Source organism: Aulonocara sp. 'chitande type north' Nkhata Bay, linkage group LG16 (assembly GCF_057382095.1).
Source record: "Aulonocara sp. 'chitande type north' Nkhata Bay isolate Kocher_YH1m ecotype deep benthic linkage group LG16, A_spYH_male_GT1.1, whole genome shotgun sequence".
Taxonomy (NCBI): Eukaryota; Metazoa; Chordata; class Actinopteri; order Cichliformes; family Cichlidae; genus Aulonocara; species Aulonocara sp. 'chitande type north' Nkhata Bay.
In genome coordinates, this window is record NC_141359.1 from 34,325,585 (window position 1) to 34,350,206 (window position 24,622).

The 24,622-nt window shown below is 39.5% G+C and overlaps 1 protein-coding gene across 5 annotated transcripts in view; it reads left to right on the plus strand.

The window, feature by feature from the left end:
* Positions 1 to 24,622, plus strand: part of LOC147311955 (nck-associated protein 5-like) — a 108,956-nt gene that overhangs the window by 11,114 nt on the left and 73,220 nt on the right. For all 5 annotated transcript variants that reach the window (XM_086265744.1, XM_086265745.1, XM_086265746.1 and 2 more), the window contains exons 2-4: positions 7,836 to 7,971; positions 17,371 to 17,461; positions 20,412 to 20,582. In XM_086265744.1, coding sequence (XP_086121870.1) covers positions 7,943 to 7,971; positions 17,371 to 17,461; positions 20,412 to 20,582 — 291 coding nt within the window. In that variant the 5' untranslated portion in view covers positions 7,836 to 7,942. The remainder of the gene's footprint in view (positions 1 to 7,835; positions 7,972 to 17,370; positions 17,462 to 20,411; positions 20,583 to 24,622) is intronic.

A 24,622-nucleotide genomic window follows, 5' to 3' on the forward strand; every position in this document is an offset into this window, starting at 1 on the left:
GATGAATTTGTATTTAAGATATGATGCTTTCAGTTTTCACTTTATATGAACTGTATCATTTGAATTCAGTTGTGTAAATCCACTCAGGTCAGCTGATCACAGCCTGTACACTATGAAAATCTACTGAAGCTCATATTAGGAATTAATTTGAGCCATTACTATTTTGGTAAATGCACTGGGTCTTATATAGTGCTTATGTAAGTGCTTCTATCTAACATTCACACACATTCATACTCCCATGGATACATTAAAGAGCAACCTTGGGTTGGTTTCTTGCCCCAGGATAGTTGGCATACAGATTAGTAGGTGACCTGCTCAACAACCTAGCCCACGCTGAGTCACTACACAGGTCTCAGTGTTCTCCCACTTGCCAAGTCTCACTTTTAACCTCTGATTGTACTAATTCTGTACTTCTACTTAAATCCCGAATGTCTGTACTTTGCACCCTGCCAGAGAGTCACAAATACACAACAGCGGCAGAACCGATGAAAAGTTTTACAGTTTTACTGGTGTTTACGTTTCCTGCCACCATCTTGGATTTTTAACTTTGGTTTAGTGAAGCATGGTGGCACGGTGGTTAGCACTGTTGCCGCACAGCAAGAAGGTCCTGAGTTCAATTCCGCCATCAGGCCGGGGTCTTTCTGTGTGGAGTTTGCATGTTCTCCCCGTGTTTGCGTGGGTTCCCTCCGGGTACTCCGGCTTCCTCCCACCGTCCAAAGACATGCAGCTTGTGGGGATAGGTTAATTGGATAAATTGCCACTAGGTGTGAATGTGAGTGCAAATGGTTGTCTGTCCCTGTGTGTGTTGGCCCTGCGACAGACTGGCGACCTGTCCAGGGTTAACCCCGCCTCTCGCCCTATGACAGCTGGGATAGGCTCCAGTGCCCCCCGCGACCCTGAAAAGGATAAGCGGAAGTGAATGGGTGGATGGTTTGGTGAAGCAGCTCTGACTTTTCATGTATTAAACCCAAGTTTTGGGGCATTTCAGATTAAATTTCGGATTTACAACTCATTCTGGAATCCACATTTTTGCAACCACAACTATCGCCCTCTGGTGGCCTTCAGCTAGAATTTAAGGTTTAAGACACCTCTGCATTGGCTTTATGTTACTGGAAGCTACAGCCACATTTATAAGGAACCTTTATTGTCATGTCATGCTACAAGTTTTATGAGGAAAACACAAACATAAAGACAAAGTATGGAACCAGAAATGGACATATTTGGATAAGAGGATAGAGGGCTACACTATCAGCTGTCTTGGTTAGCAGATGTGCTCCACAGATACACATCTGCTAATTAGTGCTAAGCAACATCTGAAGGTAAACCTAGGATTCTACTCACTAAAACTGAAGTATGGGGTTCTTGCATGGCCTTTTAGTACAATTAACCACCCAGCAGACTACATTATTTCTTCGATAATCCATTAAAATGCTCTGGAAGGCACTAAGAGCACAAATAAGATGAATAAATCCAGTTCAGTGATTTAACAGAGATTAAATCTAAACAAACTGACCACACCCCAAATTTAAGCTTTAACAATATCCAGATGGATGAGCTATTTAAAAAGAACAGTTTTACAGCAGCTGGATTTTTCTGCTGTGAAGTTGGACATTTTAAGCCCATGAAGGCATCCTGATTTCAGTATAACTGGATAAATTGTGTTCTTCTCTTTTTTTGGTCACTGAGACAAAAATAGTATTTTTTGTGTTACACATGCACTTTTATATTGTGTTCAACTCGCAGCATTGTTTTTTTAATTTGCAGCAGATTTCTAAATCCAGATGTAATAAAAGGTCTAACAGTTGGGTGGGTAATTTTGAAGTGCTTTTTTAGATTACTGTGCATTCTTGCTACCCGAATACTCTTGTGCCCACCCTCAGCTCTTTATATCTCTGTCGTGAGGGGAAGTCTCTATTAAACCCCTGCTGAGACCCATGAATTGAAACTTCCCGCTGTTTGTACCGAGTGAAAACAAAACTGACCTCTGTTGGTGACTCTTAAAGTGCTTTGAGAGCTCAGAAAAGCACTATGAGAACCAGTCTATTTACCATTTGTTGCGTTGGTACAATGATGCACTCTCGGCCAAAGAACTGCATGTCACTCTGTGTATTAACAGAAGGAGTCTAATAATAGACGCCCTGCAGGATATAATCGGTCTATAATGATGTCAACTCATAGCTTCCTCTTGTAGTATAAGTTAATACTAGGTGCACTTAGTATTTTATATGTGTTTTATTTTTATCAAAAGTTTGGACACTGTGAACAGAATCATAAACCTGTATTTTATTTATAATAGAACAGAGAAAACATATCAAGTGTTTAAACTAAGACATTTTACTGTTGTATGAATAATATGAGTTCATTTTGAATTTGATGGCAATAAGACATCTTATCAACGTTGGAACAGGGGCAACAGAAGGCTGGAAAAGTAAGTGGTACTAAAAAGAAACAGCTGAAGGGACTTTTTGGGGCAGAAGTTCACCAATCTGCAAAAAGCTGTTTGCAAATTGTGGAACAATTTCAGAATGATTTGCACTTTTGTGACAGCCTCCTCATTGGTGGGTAAAATACATACTGGTCCTGAGTGAGGGGCTGGTGAGTGAGGTGTCAGAGCTAAAGATGCTGAGAGTTTCACACATCAGACTACATGAGAGAGACAGCTCAGGTCGAGCATAGGCAAAGTTAGAGGGACAAGGCTGAGATGATTTGGACATGTGCAGAGAAGGGAGAGTGAATATATTGGATAATGCAGGGCAGGAGGAAAACAGGAAAATCTCAGAGGTGGTTCATGGATGTAGATGTAGATATGAAGGCGGAATAGAGAGGGTTGGACACTCTAAGGGAGCAGCTGGAAGAAGAAGATGAATGAAAAAATAAAAGCCAGTCTTGATGATCGTGACCTCACAGTGGAGAGGTTTGTAGCTGAGAGTGAAGAGGCTGGGATGAGAATTAACACCTTAAAGTCACAGCTGGAAAATGGACAGCAGTGAAGAGTAGCTGCTGCTCCGAACTGAGTTTAAGTCAGGGGTGCCTCCAGAATTTTTTCCATCAGGGTGGCCCCCCCCCCCCCCCCCGGTCCCCCTTTGGTGGCGCCCCTGGTTTAAGTATGAGGAGAGTGAAGCAGGAGACTCATCGACTGCTGTGGCATCAGCAGGTATGTGGAAGCTGTGCTGGTCTGTAGTGGTGAAAGTAAAACTCTCGATTTACTGGTTGTTCTACATTTCTACTCTCAGGCCGCGAGCTCCTGTGGATACTTGAGGTGGAAATGAGCTTCTTCAGAAATGTGTCTGGGCTCTCCCTTAGAGAGGTGATGGTGAGCAACTTGGTCATTTGGGAGGCGCTCAAAGTAGAAACGGCTACTCCTCCAAATCAAAAGGAACCATTTGTGGTAGTTCAGACATCTGAGCCGGATATGGATGCCTCTTAGATGATGTGTTTTAGACATATTCTACTGGGAGGAGGCCCCTGGAGTAGATCCAGGACATGCTGGAGAGATTACATCTCTTGGCTGGCACGGGAATGTGTCAGTGTGTCCCTGGATGAGGTTAAGGAGGCGGCTGAGGAGAGGGATGGATGGATGATCATAACGGTTCAAATAAAAAGGGGGTTTAATACAACATCAAATAAAAGGCACAAAAGTAGATAATTGCTTTTAAAATTTGTCTTGAATATGAATTCATTCATGCAAATAGTTTTGGCTTATTTTCTTGACCTTTCCCCCCCCCTCCCCCACATTTAAACTGTGGCAGTTTTGGTCCTCCATATACACAGCTCACTCCTCATCTTTTATTCTGGTGTTTACGCTCAGAAACAAACAGAAATAAAGATAAAATATCATAAATCGGGATCACATGTCATTCTGCACCACGTTTGTTTAACATGTATGTTGCATGACTCTGAGCTCAGGACAAAAGTCACATGATTCCTTTAGAGATGTCATGTGACTCCAGATTACTGAGGAAAATGAGTGAAGAGCTCCATCTGCTGGACAGCTATTGAAAAACATGCTTATGTTTCTGTTTTTTCTCATATAAAATTAATATTCCTGTCCTGTATTCCTCGCCTATGGTTGCTCACATGTATGTCTGCAATACTTCAACACCAAACTATGGATGAACTGGTCACTCTGTAACACTCTGGTTTGGAGATGTGAAATATGTTTCAGATATTTGGAGTTATATATTTAAATATTTTGTGAAAAATCACTTAAATCAGATTCTTCTATAATGTTAAGAAACAAAAACATCGAGCTGGACCACATGAAGCTTACATTTGTTAAATTAGTGTGCGTTACCTAGAAAAGCCACAAGGGGGCCCCAGTGTTCGGCAGCCTCGCCTCTGTCAGTGCGCCCCAGGGTGGCTGTGGCTACAATGTAGCTTGCCATCACCAGTGTGTGAATGTGTGTGTGAATGGGTGGATGACTGGATATGTAAAGCGCTTTGGGGTCCTCAGGGACTGAGTAAAGCGCTATATAAATACAGGCCATTTACCATTTACCATTTATACAGCTATTTTATGGCACCATAATGAAGCTGTTTTAGAATTATTACAGTATCACAAGACAGAATCTACAGGGGGGAAAGTGTTTCTGAATAAAGTGCAAGTAAAAAATGAACCTAATAACTTGTAAATCATTTATATTCTATAGTTAAATAAAAATAAAGTGCAACATTTCAGAAACATTAAGACAGCAGAAGATTTCTCTCTCTGCTGATCTTTAAAAATAAGTATTTTTACAGGCTTCAAATCCATCTTTTTGTTTTCCACTGTTGTTTTAAAAATATAAATTTTAAGCTCCACACTCTCGTGTAACCTCAGTTTATTAAATCACACGTTTCTGTCCAGCCGACCTTCTCAGGGTAAAAAGAAAAAAGGGTGCACCTCTGAACCAGTTCTGTTTCCCGCTGCTGTGACATGAGGAGTGAAGCTGTTGCTCTTCACAGTTCAAAGAATAATAAAGCTGCCCTGACGATGGTGCCTCAGCACCCTCAAAACCTTCATAATTAATTAAGAGTATAAATTATAAACACTCATGTGCTGTCCAGCTTTTTTTTTTAAAATAAAATAAAATAAAGCAGAGCTTCAAGGTGTATTTTTCACAGCACAGATCACAGCATTCATCAACATGATCTGACCCAACCAACTTCTGTGATTCTTCATTGTCAGACTTTTTCTCTGCTGCTTTGTCGCATTTTTAAAAATATTTTTAAATATGCAAAAACAAGAAATACGTTTGAGCAGTCCTCAGGAATAGTTTTCCAGGCTTCTCGAAGGAAATTCAAAGGTCTTCTTTGGATGTTTCAGCTTTTTATTCTGTTGTCTGTCAGGATGATCCCACAGTGCTTCAATAATTTTAAAGTTGTGCTGTAAAGCTGTTGTCAATCAAACTGAAACTAAAAAAGAAAAGAAACGAACAAACAAACAAACAATCTTTGAAAGAGCTTCTGAAACCTGAAAAACTGTTGCTCAAGAGGACTTGGGCGCACAAGATAAAGAAATGAGGGATGGGTCAAGACTTTTGCGCAGTACTGTATGTAAAGTAAATCACAACAGCTAAACTGTAAATCAAAAAGAGATTTTAGGACTGTTTCCTTTGGATTTTGTGTCAGAAGAAATTTATATTCCCATTCTTCTTTAAGAAAATAAAGAAGAGAAAGTTGTCCTCCATGTGATTCTTTCAGCAACAACATTTTTTCAAGTCTTTGGCCTAAATGTCCTGAAACATTTCAAACCTCAGTTATCCTGCTGCGCATCCACTCAGCAATCACCACTAGATGGCAGCCTTGAGTCAAACTTCACCATGTTTGCCAGTTTCCCTCAAATGCTGATTTATATCCCGAAGGCCTGAAAAACCTTGATTAACATTTTAAGAGACCAGTCCCGTCATATTAGTTCACTTAAGACCAGTTCCTCCTTCGCATGCTTTAATGGGTTTGTCCCTGACTTTGTATGAAAACAGTGAAAACCCTCCATCTTTATTCTCTGATTTTACAAGCTCCTGCTGGCTACAGGAAAAACAAACTGTGACTGCAATTCATTCTTTAAAAGAACAACACTAATGGGAGGAATAATTAGAGGAGAGCCATTAGTTTTTTGACCTTTTGTAGTGGCCCTGTTTTGACTCACATTCTGATTCTCTAAAAGTCTGCAGTTTTAATGGAGGCAGTGCTCTTATGCTTTTGTCCGCTTGTATAAATCTTTTCCACACAGGACATTTTGAGACTTTACAAAAAGAAAAGCACAAACTCACTTTAGCTGATAGATGTGTTTGATGTGTTTCTAAAACACACATTCGATTTTTCCATTTTAACAATTCGACACATCTGCTTTGTTACAGTTGTGGTTGGAAGTCTTTATCCACTCATCGTGGGCATGAATAGTAATTTGGGGCTTTTTCCAGGCTGGAATGATTGTGCAGCAAACATCTTTAATGACTTTGAAAGACGAGAATTGGGTGCACAACTTTGAATATATGTAGGATTTTCTCTAAATGATAATTGCCCACTAATATTTGGTTAAACTTCAGCACATTGCACCTTGACCAGATACTTTTGGTAGCCATCAACGAGCTTCTGGCATTGTTCTCGCTCGATCACTGGTTTCCTGGCACAGGATCCCTTCACCCCCCCTCTCCCCTCTTCCTGCTAAAGGGGAGTTCTTCCTCCCCGCACTCACTAAATGCTGCTCATGAGGAAGGAAAACCTGCTGCTTGGTGATGTTTCCTCTCTGATATTTTAGTGTCTTCACTTTGCAACGTAAAGCACCTTGATGTGACCTTTCTTCTGAATTTTTGCTTTATAAATAAAACTGAATTGAATTCAAGCAAACTTAACAAACCACCCTTTAAAAGTGAAAAAAATCTCCATTTAATGTAGATGGGCACATATCAGTGCACACGACACGGGTCAGGTAAAAAAAGGCATGAACATTTATGTGCAGAAACATATTAATAACACCCTGCATTACTCTTCTTCTTCCATGTTTTTATTGGAATGCTAACAAACGTGTGAATCTAAATATTCAGGGCGATGATGCCTCATGCATGTCCATATTCTTCTGCTGGATTCTCTTCTGCACTGCAGCACTGCATGGTGGAGGACTGCTGATGCAGTCTGATTGGTAAAGTGAGTCACAGTGAGCCAAACCTGTGGCTTGAGGCTTCCACTCATGCAGAAAAATAGAAATAAACCCACTCAGCCAAACTGATTATTTCTGTAATAGCCTGGAAACTGTTATCATTATGCTTAGCTTCCTCATATGGCTGCTTAGACTGACTGACACTAAAGAAGAAATGAACTTTTCTAGATGGAAAATTCCCATGAAGTTGATGCAAAACGAGACAAACAAACAAACTGGAAATCCACTTATTTATGCCAGGTTTATTAGAGCTATGAGTGCTGCTGACACGAATATTGGCCACGCTTACTGTAAGTGTTAAATTCTCCCGGCCAGCAGCTTTTTTTCATTTGAATACCATCCAGACAGGTAAACACCCAAAGGAGCAGCCATGAGGTATTATAGTCATTATAATATTTACAACACCTGAACTTTTGCTACCATGACAACATGCTTTTTCTTCTTCTTTTTTCAACATGCACAGTACATGGGTTTGACATGACAGATTACCCCGAGGCCCTGTTTTAAATGTCATGAGTAGGAAGTCCAGCTCACAACCTATCAGCTGTGGGGCAAACAGGGATGAATAATTTAAAACTACAGTGTGTAAGCTGAACAAAGGAGAAATGGGGGGGGGGGGGGGGGGGTTGATGTTCAGTGGGATTATAGTATGTGAGATTAACAACAAGCTAACTGTGTTTACTCCTTTGCCCTGCAGCTACACCATCAAGACTGATCCGTGATAATAATCCCCAGCTGGAGAACAAACAACATCTGGGTGTGGAGAGAAGGGAGAGGGCGAAGCCTCAGCTGGGTGGGCGGCAGATGGTGACACTGCAGCAACACTTCTCCAGGTAGCACAGTCATCACGCTGCACTCACACTACATCCTCTCCTAAGACTGTTTATGAATGTTTTTGAGGGAGATGCACAAAGTGTATGGAGACTGTGTGAGAGTCTAAGAGGGCTTATGGACTACACAAACTATGACGTGGCTTTGTGGGGACTGTCTCACCAGAGATTGCAATAATGGTTTGCCCCAAACGTCCCACTTTGCAGTCTTCTTTGGGCTCCATTTGGGTTTGGTTGACAGTGTTCACTCATGGTAAATGCAGCTGCCTCTGCCATAGGCTGTTCATATAACATTTACTAGCAGTGCAACCGCTCTTTCAGTGCCATAAGTATTCCACACTGTGCCTAAATTTATCTGCTATCATATCATATGTGGCTGTCTCAACTTAGCCATAGCTTTCAGGTATGATGTGACATTTTGGGCCACATCTAGCCCCCAAAAAACTAATCACTGACCATTTGTTGACTCTGGCGTCTCCTCCCAGAGGCAGCCGCATACCAGATGACCAAACCACCTCAGCTGACACAAAGAAACACCAGTTCTGCTCTGAGAGCCATCTGGATCTCCAAGGCTCACCCTATCTCTAAGACTGAGCCCAGCAACCCTACAGAAGAAACTTATTTTGTCTGTTTGTATTCATCCTCCTGGAGCAACTCTAAAGTTTTTGCATGGAAGAAAGAAGTCTGGAATACTCTGCTTAGCCTGTTGCCACCACCTTCTGACTTTAGACAAGTGATGGATGGATGGATGGATGGATGGATGGATGGATATGACTCAGGATAAATATGGCTGTCTTAATCCAGCCACAGTTCCACATTGTATTGTCTAAGTATCTGAAGTGTTGTAACATCTGAGCCACTACTGCTTCAATTTGAAACCACGTCATGACTTTTGACCACATCTGGCTCATCCAACAGCTGTCATGACCCATATCGAGCACGGCTCATGACTTTTGGGAGAGCCAAAAGTAGGCCTGAATAGGCCCAAATGTGATGGTCTTGACAGCAACATCATTACATCCATATATTGCCTGCTGCTTATCTGGCTAACAGAAGCTAGCTTGTTTTTTCAAGATTTTTTTTTTTAGAGGAACTGCACATGTGACCAACAGTGCTGCATTCAAATGCCACCAGTCAGTATCCAGAGCTAGGTGTAGACAATTAGACCCATTAATCATCTACACCTTTATTATATTACATTACAGTGTAATTACTTCAGTGCCATTACATCACCACATAACAAGCCAGTATGTCACTTAGGGTTGCATGAAGTTTTTTTTTTTAAACTTTTCAAAAAGTTTCCCCTCTAACATCGCACCTCATACCTCAGTTTATTAAAATCCATTGGCCACAGCCCATAAAAAACTGTCCAGTTGGGATGCAAACAATCTAAAGCATATCCATCAATGCTCGCCACAGCCCGATGTGACGAACCGCTGGGCTTCTGCGGTGTCGTCCAGCGGTTTCATTAAGGTAAGAGCCCACCGCAGGTCGTCTTTGAAATGAGAAGAATCTACTCAGTTTTAATGGAGTGCCCCACACTAAAAACTCAAACTCATGTCCACTTATTGATCTCCCCTCCTGGCATCTCATAAAGGGGAAATAATAACCAAGCTTTATGTCCAGCCAACTGTTAGGCTACTGACGGTGCCCCGTCATCCGAGTTCGATCTGCATATGCTCAGCGAGGTGTGAGATTAGGCCTCCAATATTTGTGACCGTAAGTTAATTCCCTCCCCTGCTAAGCAGAAGATATTTGATCTGCTGCCCAATATTTAGGAAAATTACAGAAGATATTAGCCATTTTTTCACTCTCTCTCTGTCCCTGATAGATAGCAAAGTGTCAGGCAGTTAAAAATTATAAAAAGAAATAAATAATTCTTAAAATCAGAAAATAACAAATGAAGCATTCACTAAATGTCAGGGTTTTAAAAACAGCTTTATTCAGTCTTTTTTTTTATCTTGTTACACGTCTCATCCAATGCAGTGTTTTGAAATAAATCCTGCCTCTCAGTGTTCTGTTCATTACACTAATTTTGCAGCCTCTTTAAGCTGAGCTGCTAAAGCTCTGCAGGATATTTTCAGTCTCATCTTTTATTTACAAAAACATCTTTATGAGATAGCTTCAAGTTCCACTCCATCTAATATTTGATTAAATTCTTCTGTATTTTTATATCTCCTATTTTATAAAACAACTCACATGGCATCAAAACTGCTAAATAACACACACATCATCATGTAGTCGATGTAATCCAGCTGCTGACTGACAAACAGAGCCTCTGTGAGAGGATGCCACACTCACACTTAACAGGATAACTCAGTGAGCTGAAGATAAAGACTGTGAGCTTGAGTGTATTACACCAAAGTAGGGAAAGGGGTCATTACTTAAGGGGGAATGTAGGCCATTCATTCATTCATTCATACATTGTTGTGCGTGATAGCTGAGGGTCAGGCTTTGGAAAGTGCAGCCTGTGGCAAAACATCACAAAGCGGCAGCAGCATCATCTGAGGGGTGAAGGAAGAGTCACTGAAGACCAGTATCTGCACGGCTGCTGGAGCAGTGTGACACACGTACTGTAAACACATGCATGACTACACATGTGTGTCAGTGGATGGTGAAATAATAAAAGACAATTTCATCTATCCAGATGTGTAAAGTAACATTTTTAGATTGTTTTTACTCCCATAATTATTCTTAACGCTTTGTTATAAAGTGATAAACTTCTGGTGTTGTAGAATGAAGCCAAATGAAGCACAAGTACCAAAAACTGCAGTTCTTCTACTGCCCAGTGAGTCAGTCCCCATAGAACCCCGTTTTAAAATGTCCAACTTTACAGAAAGAATAAACATGTTTACAACCTGAGACGAAAACATTTTGGTGCCTATGGACAGTTTCACGCTTTTATGACAACTGTACAAGGACTAAGTGTTCGATAACATGTTTTAAATTTAAGGGCGCGGCTGTTTTGACCCACAGGTAGGCACCTATAGCTGCTTTGTTTTTCGTACTCTCATGTTGGCTGGTTTGGATGATTTTTAAGGGCATTAAATAACAAATAATATGGCTTACTTATAATTACTACTACTGTCACACACAGTTGCTAAGCAAGTTCTTGTTTTTAGCATTAGCTAATAACTTAGCATGGCATCCTCATGGCATTGGTCAATATCCTGCATGTGGTACTGGCACATTGCACAAACTTCACCTCCAATCAGTAGCTGGAGTTGAATCTTGGACACAACTGGGTGTTCCAATGATTTCAACAGGAATCAATGGACAATGATTCCAAACACACATATCACACATCAACCTGGTTTTGGAATGGATAAAGCAGGCTAATGTTTAGCTTCTGGAATAACCTTCCCAAATCCTTGATCTCAACCCTGTTGGAAATCTATAGACTGTGTTAGGAAACTAACCAGTTTAAATGGATTCTTCCAATTCTTCCTAGATAAGTAGTCAAATATCCATCCATCCCAAGAGCATTCCATAATACATTCTGAAAAGTGTTGTACGACTAATGGTCACTATCCAAGCACTGCATCATGCATCGTGCTGAAGAGTAGAGCCTCACTACTGCCTAATCCACCCTTGGTCTAAAATTGAAGCCCCAGAAGACAACTTTACAACCAATCGGTGACATCACAGCATCTTTTGAAGTGTAACAATTATAATCTCTGCACAGTTCAAACTCTCAGAATAATTTCTGTCTCTTGACAGCAGCTTAAATCTGATAATTTATCTGAAGTCACAATAATTTCTGACCTTTGTACCCCCAGTAAATATGGGCTTGCTACTTTAAATCCAAATGATAATTGAAAAGCCTTATAGGTCTTCTGCTGAACTCTTTTATTATGCAGTCTTCTTCAACAGACAACAAAACAATGAGCACCACATTTGTATCAGCCGTTTCAAAAGAATGCAGCTGTAATAAATAGGCGAAGATATTGAGGCTTTTATTATGCAGAGGTCGTATTTCATTGTTATGCTATGTGTGACTGTTGTGGATTGATTTGTAGAGGTAATCGTCAGGAGGAGTCGGTGTATTATACGTCTGAAATCGAGAGTAATGAAATTCTTTAGGAGCTGATTGTGAGAACAGCTACCTCGACAGCTGCTGAATGAAACCAGAGCTTCTTTCTGGTGTATGGACTGACTCCTGTCAAAGAAAAGGTCTATCCAGTGTAACAATCCAACCCTGACTACAGTTTAAAACGGAGGGACTGGGAGTGAAAAGACAAAACAGGAAAATAAAACAGAGTAATATGTTTAAGGAATCCAATCCTGTTTCCTGAGCTCGGTGGGCAGCAGCTCTGAAATGAGGTCTGCTGGACAGTCAGATGTCTCAGCGATGAGTCTGCGATGGCGTGGCATTTACGAGAGCTCGTTATGACAGAGCCAGACAGGGCGAGTGCTTGTTTTTTTGAGAGCACTCAGCTGCACATTATATATTTTGAACACGGCCCACAGAGAGATCCTTAGACCCACTTTCCCTTCAGCGATGGACTGATGACTCGTGCAGCTAGCCTCATTTCAAATGACCAGCGGTCAGTCGGAATGCAGCGTGGCGTGAGGGAGGACCGATTGGGAAGAAAGTGGAGGCAGTAAAAACAACATGAATTTTGATGGGAATCAGGTGGACCTCGTGAGGAGCAGATGTAGTCTTATGACAATTGGATTATGCCTTTATAACCATGTCTTTCTGGCCCAAGTGTGACCCACATGTTCTGGCACTGACTCAGTACGAGTCTGCCAGTTAGATATTAGGTGTGTGGGAATATTTGAGCCATACCTGGCCAAGCCAATACGTGAAATAACCCTTAGCAAACATAGCATATGAATTTCGGTCTACATAACATCTGGCAGTACTGTAACTAAGCCATAAGTCCTAAAGATGTGAAGTTATAACTGGATATGTCACCAGTATGTCACTTTTAATTATATAAGATAAACCAAAACAGAAAATACTGGAGCCTTGACAAGCCAGTGACAGACTGGCAACCTCTTGCCCTATGACAGCTGGGAAAGGCGCCAGTTCCATGAAATGGAAAAGTCATAGAAAATCAATGGAAGATAAGATAAATTTGGGAAATTCCTGTGTTAAAGCGACTAAAGATGTAAACACAAACACACCGTACATATATATAAGATGTCCTAGCAAAAGCACTCCATTTGTTTTAAAAGAATAATCATGTGTCATTATGCAAACTCATTCAAACTGCAGCGTTTAGCTTCATAGCACGGTCGATTTTGCAGAGAGCATTCATCGTGTGGTTGTTCATGAATTTAATGTTTCATTGAATTTTCCATTTGGTGGATGCAGTAAGATCCAAAGTGCTTCACTTAAAGCACCACAAGTGCAGTGTGGGTAGTACCGGCAGGATTTTAACCCCCAACACTTTACAGCACTGATGGTCTGCTGAAGCTGTTGAGCAACATACAGTGGAATCTGCATTTTACATCTGGCCTCTCAGACCGCATGTATCCAGATTAAAATGCATTTTTCTGGGCTTTAAACTCAAAGATTGCTCGAATTCAGTATCATCCCCTCCCACCACCATCCCACCCGCTGTTTTCATTTTAGCTGAGCTTGTTTCAGGTCAGTGGCAGTGACTGAAGAGAGCAATGCCAATGAAGTGCTCACAGTCGGCAGCCGGCGCTAATGGCTGTGCCGCACACATCTAACAGAGGGAAAGGCTGGCCTGGAAGTGACAGGGCAAAATGTCACTGCGTACGACATTACGGAGGCATGGTCAGCGTCCATCAAGCATACATAGCTCCAGGGGAAAATAATTACAAAAATAACAGTCAAAAGCTACACAAATATAGCTGAAGCCCTTTGAAGAAATGTCAGCAGCGCTTTTATGGATGGCTTGAAATAAAATCAAACATTAAAGAAAATCAGTAATTGATTGTTAATTTGTCCTGCCTGTGGATACTCTCATGATTCACATGAGTCAGCTGCTACCAGCCAAAAAGCTCTTTAAGAACCTTTGTTTTCCCCAAACTAGTGAGTTTTGTAAAACAGCTACACCACCAGATATAAGATAAGATAGAAGATAAGATATGTCACTTCATCTAAAATAAAAAACATAATGTAAAAGATTTTACCCATTGGTATGTAGATTCCTGTTTCTGAAGCCTCAGCCTTTTGGTCAGCGCCATATTAGCTCTATGTAGAATCGTGTGGAGCTTGATAGTCAAGGCTCCTACTGGGTTAGTCATCAAGGTCTATCCTAACAGATGGGTGTTATTGTCTTAGGCTGGTGCTAGGTAGCTCCTTCTGTTACTGAGAGGAAGACAAAGTGGAGGTAGAGAGTAGAGCAAGGCTTTAGCTAGAGATTAATCACGCTGCTGTTATTGTGTATATGCTGCTGTTATTGTGTATATATTTATTTATATTTCTTCATACATTCTTATATAGTTCTATATTGTGTATTTTGTTGTACAGTTATTTTATTTTCAACTTTAATTTATATATTTTATCTTATTCTCCCAGTTAAATTTACCCTTCATTCTAATTTGTGTTGTACAGTTATTTCATTTTTAACCTTAATTTATATTTTATTCCTTCCTAGTTAAATTTACCCTTTTTAATTTTTCATATTTATTTCCTATCTTATTCATAGCCTTTTCCTTTTTTGTTTTCTTTAGGTCACGAGCAGTTGTCCAAGCATTTCACTACATATCGTACTGTGTATGACTGTGTACGTGACAAATAAAATTTGAATTTGAATTTGAATTTGATTAGTGTTCGCTAGCATTAGCCTCTTTGCTCACGTGTCATATTAGCTCGGATGCTCATCTTGGCTAGAAAAACAGACTTAAAACAAAATGTGCTAATTAGGACAAATGATTCCTTCAAGTGCCCCCTTTTTTTTTTTTACTTTGTTTGACTGTGGATAGTACTGATGACTGATAGGACAAGATGGACCAGGAAGTCAGTAGCCAAAGCTATTGCTGCTTGCTAATACACCAACTCTTTAGAGTATGCTTTAGTTTTTCATTTTTAGATGGACAGGACTGTATTTGTATAAGAGGGTACCACTGAGGTGTTGCTAGATAAAGTTACTGTAGCAAATAACAAGAGAAAAAACAAGTGGAAAGAAAATTAACTAATCCAAAAGACATGCTATCTGACATTTATTTTTTAATCAGGAAACAACTGTATATAGTAGGGTTTTTTTTTTTAAGAGGAATTAGCAGACATTTGAGAGAGTAGCTAATGCAAGTGCTGGATATCTACCTTAATTAACAGGGGGAAACAAAATCCATTATGCAGAAAATCTATATTGTAGCACAATCTTGTGTTTTGTTTTGTTTTTCAAGATTGATGGAACCATAATTGGACACTAGCTTTGCAATGGAAAGTTAGTAGCTAATGCTAAGTGGAAAAACCTAATGACTAATTGTGTTTACAACTGTGTAGCAATGCCCTAATAACATACTCTCTTTTTTTTGTGTTTTTTGAAGTTAACATCATGTTATATTGTAGAGGACCTAAAAAATTATGTCTTGTTATTAGTTGTGGAAAACTGTCCTCTCAGTGGCAGCTTATGCAACTTATGTCAAATTCTCATGCAGCCAACATATAAATTATAAAGTGTGGAGATGTTCTATTAAAGATCAACTGGTAACAGCTTCATATTCCCTGTTCTACACCTTTGCTTCCAATTAGTGAACTTCATTACTTTGTCCAGCAGCCTGGAAAAGTTACATTGTATTGCAGACATGTTAATGTCTCTACTCGCTATCTGCCTTATCATTAACTTTTAGATTAAGGAGAATTTGGTCAGTGACCCAAATGTTAAGGTGTAACCCCATTATCAAAATTTAAACAGAGGATGGAGTCTTAGTCTGAGGTTAGTTTTAATATATGAATGAACAAAAAGTAATAACAACTATATTTTTCCAGTATGTCTGTCTCCGAAATGTGTTAATGAAATTGTTTTTATAAGCTGTATTGGCATTATGAGTTAAGGGGTACAGCAGGTCATCTAATAATCAGAGATTAAGATTGGTTGTTTGATCCACAGCTGCTCCAGTCTGAATGCCAAAGTATACTCGGGCAAGACACTAAGCCTTGTGTGAATATTAGCTAGAAAGCACATAGAAAAGACAGAAAAACACTGCTGGTATGAATGGGTGTGAATGCTTAGAGTACTCCAGTAAAATTTAACAGTACTATATAAGAACCAGTCCATTTACCATTTACTGTCAGTGAGGTGGCCCATCACTTTGGTCCAGTTGGGTTCTTTTAAAGTTTCCCTGGTACCCAGATGATGAATCCAGTGATCAGTCTCTGACTTTCCTTCAAGTTTCTGTGAGATGTGTTAAGAAAATTTTGGTTACTAAACAGTTGTCTTATTGGTTAATCCACTGCCTGGAGCGGGTTCAATGACTTAGATGAAATGGATGCTTGGTTAGGAATTCTTGTTGTCACATGTAAATGCAGTTGATTCAGAGTAGTGCAATTTTTCAACATGAAGAGGTTAATGTTGCAAAATTGTGCATTTTAAACTAAACCTTCATGTTTTCCTGAACCTAAACAAGTATTTTTGAGGCTTAAACCTAACCTTTCACCAGGGTCTTGGATTTTTCTACGCATGTCCCCATTGTGAGAAAGGTGCAGGCTTAGGTGGGCATCAATAATGTTGCCGCCTGTGCCCGTGTCCAGTATTTCCAGTTGTGAGAAGAGTCTGAAGCGTTTCCTGCTCTGTGCTACATGTGAGAAAGGGAAACTTTAGGCCCTTTTTTGGCGATCATGTGTGAAAAATGTAAAACACCACAACAAATGGTATTTGGTGTCAGCGGCTGAAAAGTCTAGCTGTATCCCAGACACCAAAATGCACCTCATGTATATCTCAGAGAAGTTAGGGTTTTTTTTAACAGCACTGCAGAGACTGAGTTGCCCACAGAGGCCAATGCTCCCTGATTCTAACCAGTGATAGCAGGATAACATAGAAAATGGTAATAGGGAACAAGATATAAAAACTATTTCCCATTAAACTGAGATTAGATTTTAAGTCATGAGTTTCACAGAGCTGCTAGCAGGGATATAACCTTACTCCCTCTGTTCAGCAGCCTCCTTGAGCACTTCTGGAAAGAAACCAAGTCAATTGAGAGCCATAGAGGTATAATCTCTCTAGTTTTCACTGGGTCTCCTCCAGGATGAGGGCTGGGGGGTTCCGGGCAGCGCTTGAACCACTTCAGCTGGCTCAAATTGATGTGGAGGAGCAGCAGCTGTGCCATAAAATGTCTATGGTTAAAATGTATTCTAAAATATAAATTATCCACAATAATAATTAGCCTTTTACATGTCCTGCAACACTTAATTGCAATTAATTTATCTCTCATTAAGAAGATTATATTTTAACAGGTTTGTTTTCTTCCTAACCACAGCATGGAGGAGACGGTGCGAACGCTACTACAGAACCAGGACTCACTGGAAGGGCCCAAGGTGGACCCACTGGACCTAATGAAAGCATACAAGGTACCAACACACTTTCAGTCACAAGTTCTTTCTTTCGGGTATGGAAGTTTCAGAAAAATCTGAAATAATGTGAAACAGACAAATTACAAACATTATTTGCAATAATGTCTTGAACTCTAACAAGAAAATAAATTAACAGATGATATTTTTCATTTACTATATAGATGAAATACACGGGGTGATTTACTTTTAGATACACTATTGATCTCACTTTAAAATTCCTTTTTTGTTTTTAATCAAGTTTATAATACATTTATGCTTTGTGTAGAAGTGGGTGGTTGATGTGGTTCATTTTCATGTGCTTGCTGGAGTATTAAAAAATATATATAATAATGGACACTTTGCTGGGATGATGCATAGTTTTAAAACCTGCTGTACGCATGGGAATATCCATCCATGCAACTGCATATGACTAGGGATCAATGAATACATTTAAAATACTTTTTCCACACAGTCTTTTTAGATATTTATGTTTATGAAAAAATATCGTGTTTATGGAACTACCAATAATGATGCAATAGTTTAGCTTGCGGGGGTCTGCGTTGTGTCTCCAGATAGATCCAAGTCCCCACAATGCAATAATTTTATTGTGTTGTGGGAACACAGAGTCACACATGCTCCAGATCTTCAGCTTTGATGTTGTTTATGAGTAATGTTGGTGTGGCTAAATGTGCAAATCACAGGAGCTAATGAACCGTATAGCAAATGCAAACAAGTCTCATAATTAGGAATCTCAGCGTTATCCATCTTGTCCTTTTCATACTTCGATCCATCTTCTCCTGTTTGAGTCAAAGCTTTTTTTAATGTTTGTATTCTGCAGTTTTATACTAATAATGCAGTGAAAGATGATGCATCATTGTATTAAGGGCCAGCCTCATGTGCAGGCAGTTTATCATCTATGAGTGATGCTCCAAAAAACACATTAGAGTGCAAAATGCATGAAGCTTAGATTGCTTGAACTGTGTGTATCAACCAAAACAGTGATGGGAAAAAGAAAAGGATGTCCTACACTGCTACATATACTCCATGTATTGTATGTTATCTTCTTCTCTCAGCGCTCACTTTAGTAGTCACCACAGTATTTCTAGGATCTTTTTGTGTCACAGCATCCCCTGCATGCCCTCCTTCACTACATCCATGAACCTCCTCTGAGGTCTTCCTCTTTTCCTCCTCCCTGTCAGACCCATATTCAACATCCTTTGTTCAGTATATCCTTTATCCCTCCTCTGCACGTCTACAAACCATCTCAGCTTTGACTCTCTAAATTTCTTTCCAAATCCTCAAAACCAAAGAGTCTCTCTGATGTATCTATTTCAAACTTGTCCATCCTGGTCAATCCCAGTGAAAGTCTGAGCATCTTCAGCTCTGCTTCCTGCCACTGTATCCAAACATCTACATACAGTACTTTTATATTCTATGTTGTAAACTCCATTTACTCTGTAACTGAGTATCAGTAAAATGATGAGAACATCACAGAGGCAGCTCAGCTCTTTTTAAGGTCTTAACTTATATCCACTGAAAGTGTGGGAATTATTTTCTCTGACATGGATTATCACTAATCTCAGACTAAATACTTTTCCCAGTTGAAGTTTAATTGAAAGTTTTCATTTAGTCTAAGACTATGCTTGATCCATGACTGGGAAAAAGGCTAAGTGCTACTTATTTCACTGCTAAATCTGTTCTAATACCATCTAAAGAATAGGGACTGTTTACTACTAACATGTTCTTATTCCTGACTTTCCTAGAGTAGCTTTGCATGATTCACAGTTCAGAATAATCCTTACATTACATAATTTTCTCTGGGATCGATAAAGTATTCTGATTCATACCATAATAATAATAAAATAGTAAAACAGAAAAACCATCTTAAGTGTTGTCAAGAGCATGTCAAAGCAACAGGAGGTAATATAACTCTAACCTTGAAGAAACGTTGACCAGTCCAGTCCACATACAATAACACATTCTGACATGAAAAGAGGAGATAAAAGCCCTTTTTTTTGGAGACTATTTTTTAGGGGCACATTTGTGGTGAAGAAAGTGGAGAGAGAGATGGAAGGCACAAACTGTGGTCATGTGGCATACCTGCTCACCCACTGAGCTAAACTAGCATCCCAAAGGTGCACACCTTTGATGCTGACTTTGTTCGTGTCTAAATGCAGAAACTGAGTCTTTGAAAATCTTCACTGTGGCAGGAGTTTGTGAAAAGCTCAGTTTTCAGTGTCCAAAATGCCGTTCATGTGTCGACAAAAGTCCACAGCACACAGAAAAAGTGCCAAAATACACGTGTACGAGTACAGACAAACCATTATAGCCCCTCCCCCTTTATGCCAACTTTATTCTTATTGGCTGCCACTCGCAAACAATATGTGGGTGGAGTTTCTGTGCCCATAGCCAAAGCTGTGTGCCTTAAATGACCATAATAGAGATATCTCATCTCTATGACATCATAGAGAGCCAAGATTGGAAAAAAAATGTGTGAAACTGAATGTTTAGAGCAGTGTGCCGTCTGAGCTTTTGTCTCACAGGGATTACGTCTACATTCTTTGACCTTATTATTTTAAACCTTAGCCATGTTTAATATGAAAATCCATCCCAGTTACAGGTAATATGAGACAATCAAAAAGGAAAAAGCACAGTGGGTCTAATTTAAGTGTAGATAAATGGTATGGAGTTCCCCAAGACTCCATTTTGGAGCCTCTTCTTTTTAATGTCTACATAATCCAGTAGCCTAGAGCACTAGCTGGCACATTTTAGCATAAATAATAGAAGTTTAATAAATCTTTGAAGTGAAGCAGAGCAGCTTTATTTATGCAGTGGCTGCAGCTCTCAGTGTGCAGCTCATCAAGATTTATTGCTCTTATAACTGGAGCTTTATGGAATATGGAGCGTTTAGTTTTCATCTCTTTGTGACTCCAAGGCATGCATGTTTGATATGCTCTCTGCTTTCCAGGACAAACTCCTGGAGGAAATGTGGAAGCAACAGGACAGTCTGGAGGGTCCCACATCTGCCACACCAACAACAGAGATGTCCACCTCGCCCGAGGCCGGTGGTGGCGACGGCGGTTTAGAGGACAATTCAAAGGACAGCAATCCCCTGTTGGAGCGGCTCAGAGCGCTCGAGGTAATAAAGTGGATTGCACGGTCCAGTTCTTAGGCTTCGTCCACAACTTTTCACTTTCACCATGTCAGACTGAGAAATATGTTTAATTAAACATATTACATTTGATGGTTAGAAATAAACAGGTGGCATTGGATGAACATAACTCTGACTGCTGTATCTTTATGTAGGAAGGGTTATTGAGTAGGTGTTAATGGTTGCAAAATTATGTGGTTGTAGGCCACCCCTAATGCTTTCACCGTGACCGGTTAAGAATATAAACTATGTGTTAGTTTTTCCCACTCTCAAAAACAGTGAGGTCAACAGCAGGTAAGCCGATTGTGCTGTTATAGCTTCAAGATGCCATTCACAAGGTGTCAGACAACATTATGTGGTGATGAAATGTAAAAGTGTTAGCCGAAGCCTAGGGTGCTTTACATTATTAAAGAAATCAGAAGAAAAACTCAAATCTCCCAGAAGCAGGGAGCATTAAACACATAGTTTTTAAATGTCTATGTTATTCAAGTCAGCCTCTTAACACAGAGTTCCTGCACCATTATTAAAAGAAAACGAAAGCAATGCTTCTTAAGACCTTACGCCATAAGAACCCAGATCCATTTCTCCTTTAAATTATATAGAACATAAAACAAAGCAACCACGATATTCACATGACACTGAAGTTAATTTCTTTGGATTTCTGACTTCTGGGCAGAAAACACAAGTAATGTGAAAAAGTCACTTGAATTTAGGATTTTCAGTAATTGTCAGCAGGGTTTCTGTCATACCCAGCAGCTGCTGGCCCTAAAATTAGCATTAGTTCATCTTATTTTCCTGTTTTAGGAAAGCCATTTGATAATGGCGCTACATTTTTTTATTTTGGTAGGTAAGTCACATTTATATATGTGCTATATATATTCAGCTGGAGCTGAAGAAATTAAATTTGATGGGTGGTGCATAGTTAATTGAAAACAATTAAAACTAGGTGTTGTAAACCGTTTGGGTGGGTCATTATGTGGGACACCACAGAGCCTGTGGACAATAATGGAAACAGTTCAGTTTCTCTGTGATTGTTGAAGGTTTTTAAGTCCTTGTATGAGCACTGCTGATAAATAAAGTTAAAGACAAAAGTGGCATCGTTGGTTTTCTTGTGTTATAAATAATAGTTTTGTTGATCTTTACAAAATCCAGAGTTTTACCAATAGCGGTTTTCACAGATAAAAACAAGATGAAACAGTGGTTGGAAATTGAAGCACAACCAGAATTACCAAAGCTGCGATCTCATTGCCTCTGAAATGGCTGCTTTGAAGACAAGACCAGTATTGCAACCAGTCACAGTCAGCCGCCATCTTCACAGTGACTTTGGTGAGTCCGAATGGCAATAAGATGCGTTCGTTCTGTCAGGCTGGCAATTACATGCAATTTGTTTGTGATAATAAATTATTAACTGTGAAAAATTGGTCAGTTATCTGTCACTTATCTGTTTTCATCTTTTGCAAATCTGTTGTCCAATCACATCCAAAGAAATTACCATTAAATATAAAATCACTACTTACAGCCAGAACCACAGATTCTTCCCGATAGTGACAAATCTGCTGCAGTGTGGGAGCCCAGCAAACTTGCTATCACCTTGTAATAGAATGATGAGTTTGAGCGTGCTGAACTATCAACCATCTAGTTTTCCTTGTCGTAGGGTGGTTGCCATCCTATTTTTACTCTAGTGCGACTGGGTTATTGTGTAATAGTAGAACTATTTTAGTAGTATAGCACCCCCTAGTGTTACAGACCATGTAATTACACCCTAAAATAAATTTATTTGATACGGATTTACTAATATATAGAAATTATAGTCAGTAGCAATATTTTTAACCAATTTAAAACCTATTTAAAAAATTTCCTTTCATTTCAAAATTTAAGACTTTTTAATGACCCATGGGAACCCTACATTAACTAGGTTACACGTTACCTGTTCAGATTTAGATTTAGGGTCACATTTTTGTATGGCATTTTCAGTTATTTCGCATATTCAGAAGGAAATCTTGTTGTCCAATGGCATGTACGAGACTTTAAATTAACACATAAATCTTCTAGTTTCTGAAACTATGCTTTTTTAGCATGTGGACAATGTGCAGGCATAACCCTACCCCTACATGGTTTGCCAGTAACCTGGTGGATGTTAAGGGGTAAATTGAATTGCTTGCAAATGATAATTAACAGCCATTATATGTTGCTCAGAGCATCCAAGTCTGTATGGTGCTTTCATTTTTTTTAAACAGTGAGCAAAGCAGAAGAAAAACAAGCACACACATCGTGTTTTGTAAGGCCTCTGTCCATCTTTGAATAGGACAACAAAAGAGGCTCTATTATGTTGAAGCGCGGTCCTAAGGGCACAGAAACTGCAGAAGACAAAGGAGTTATTCATATCCAGGAGGTGATAATTAAAAGGCTGCCAGGGTAGTTAACATTTGGAGTCAGTGTTCCAGTGAATGTACAGTATGCACCCCCCCACCCCCCGTTACATCTTCCCTGCTGAATAGGTCATAGGACTCGCCATCTGCTGAGATCTCGGGCAGCCATTATTGATGGAGCTTATATCCACTGAAAAGCCTCACAGAAGAAAAACAGAGAAAAAAAAAGAGTGAATTCACTCGGCTTTGCTTGTGTTGTTCTGTTGGCTGTTCAACACAGTCTCACAGCAGTCCATGAAATACTCATGAAATTTAATCTGCTGCTGCTTCAGGGATACAAATTCTTCTTTTTAATGGGGTTACTGATCATACATTTCTTTCTTTTTTAAAATTTAACAGTTTTCAAAGTTTTAAATTTTTTTTAAACCTGTTGTATCAAGAAATGACTTAAACAGAAGCTGTCTGACAAATTGAAATAGGCAAAAAGATCTGAAAAAGCAACACATCTATCAGTATGGTAAGGGTTATAAAGCCATTTCTTAGTCGTTGGATTCCGTTGCACCATTATCTACAAATGAAGAAAACTTGGACTGGTGGTGAAGTGGCCACAGGAGTAACTGGCTGACTAAAATTATTCCAAGAGCACATCAACGAGTCAGGAGGTCAAGGTCACAAAAGAACCCAGAACAACATTAAAGAACTATAGGTTTATCATGTCTCAGTTAAGGTCAGAATTCATGATTCAACAATAAGAAAGAGACTCTGCAAAAATGGAATCCATGGGAGAGTTCAAGACAAAAATCACTGCTGACCATAAATAACACAAAGGCTCATCTCACATTTGGGAAAAACCATCCTGATGATCCCAAAGACTTTCAGAAAATATTCTGTGGACTGACAAGAAAAAGCTTAACTTTTTGGAAGGTTTGAGTCCCATTACATCTGGATTGTAATGGGACTCAAACCTCATACCAGCAGTCAGACATGGTGGCGGTAGTGTAATGGTCTGCGGCTGCTTTGCTGCTTCAAGATGACTTGCTGTAATTGATGGAACCATGAATTCTGCCTTTTACTGAATTCATGATTCTTCTTTTTTTTTTTTTTTTTTTTTTTTTTCTTTTTTTTTTAAATGACATCAGAAACAGCAGTATGCGACATTACGTGATGGCAGAGCTTCAGTTCATCCTTTGTCATTTTTTTTTTTTTTTTTTTTTTTTTTTTTTTTTTTTTAATAAATAGGACAGGGGGAATGAATGAGAGAGAGAGGGGGAGAGAAAGAAAGAAAACCCAAGGGGAGAAGAGACGGTGAGAAGGGGGGGGAAGAGAGACAAAAAAAAAAAAAAAAACTCCTGGGTCACCTGTATGGAGAAAAAACAAACAAACAAACAAACAAACAAACAGAGGAGACAGCAAACAACAAAGAGCAACATAATAATAGAGAAAACAAAGCACCATCACAATAAACTAGCTAGTCATAGATATCAGTATTTACTAAGTAATAAACGATATTGTGCAGCACGCAAGATAGACAGCGCACAGTGTGCTTTGAGGCAGCAGCCAAGAAAGCTTTAGTCCGCGTCTGTGAATACCCATGTGTGCATACCTGTGTGGATCAGCATGCTTGCATTCCAAAGGTTTCTCCATGTAATGATCTGCTAG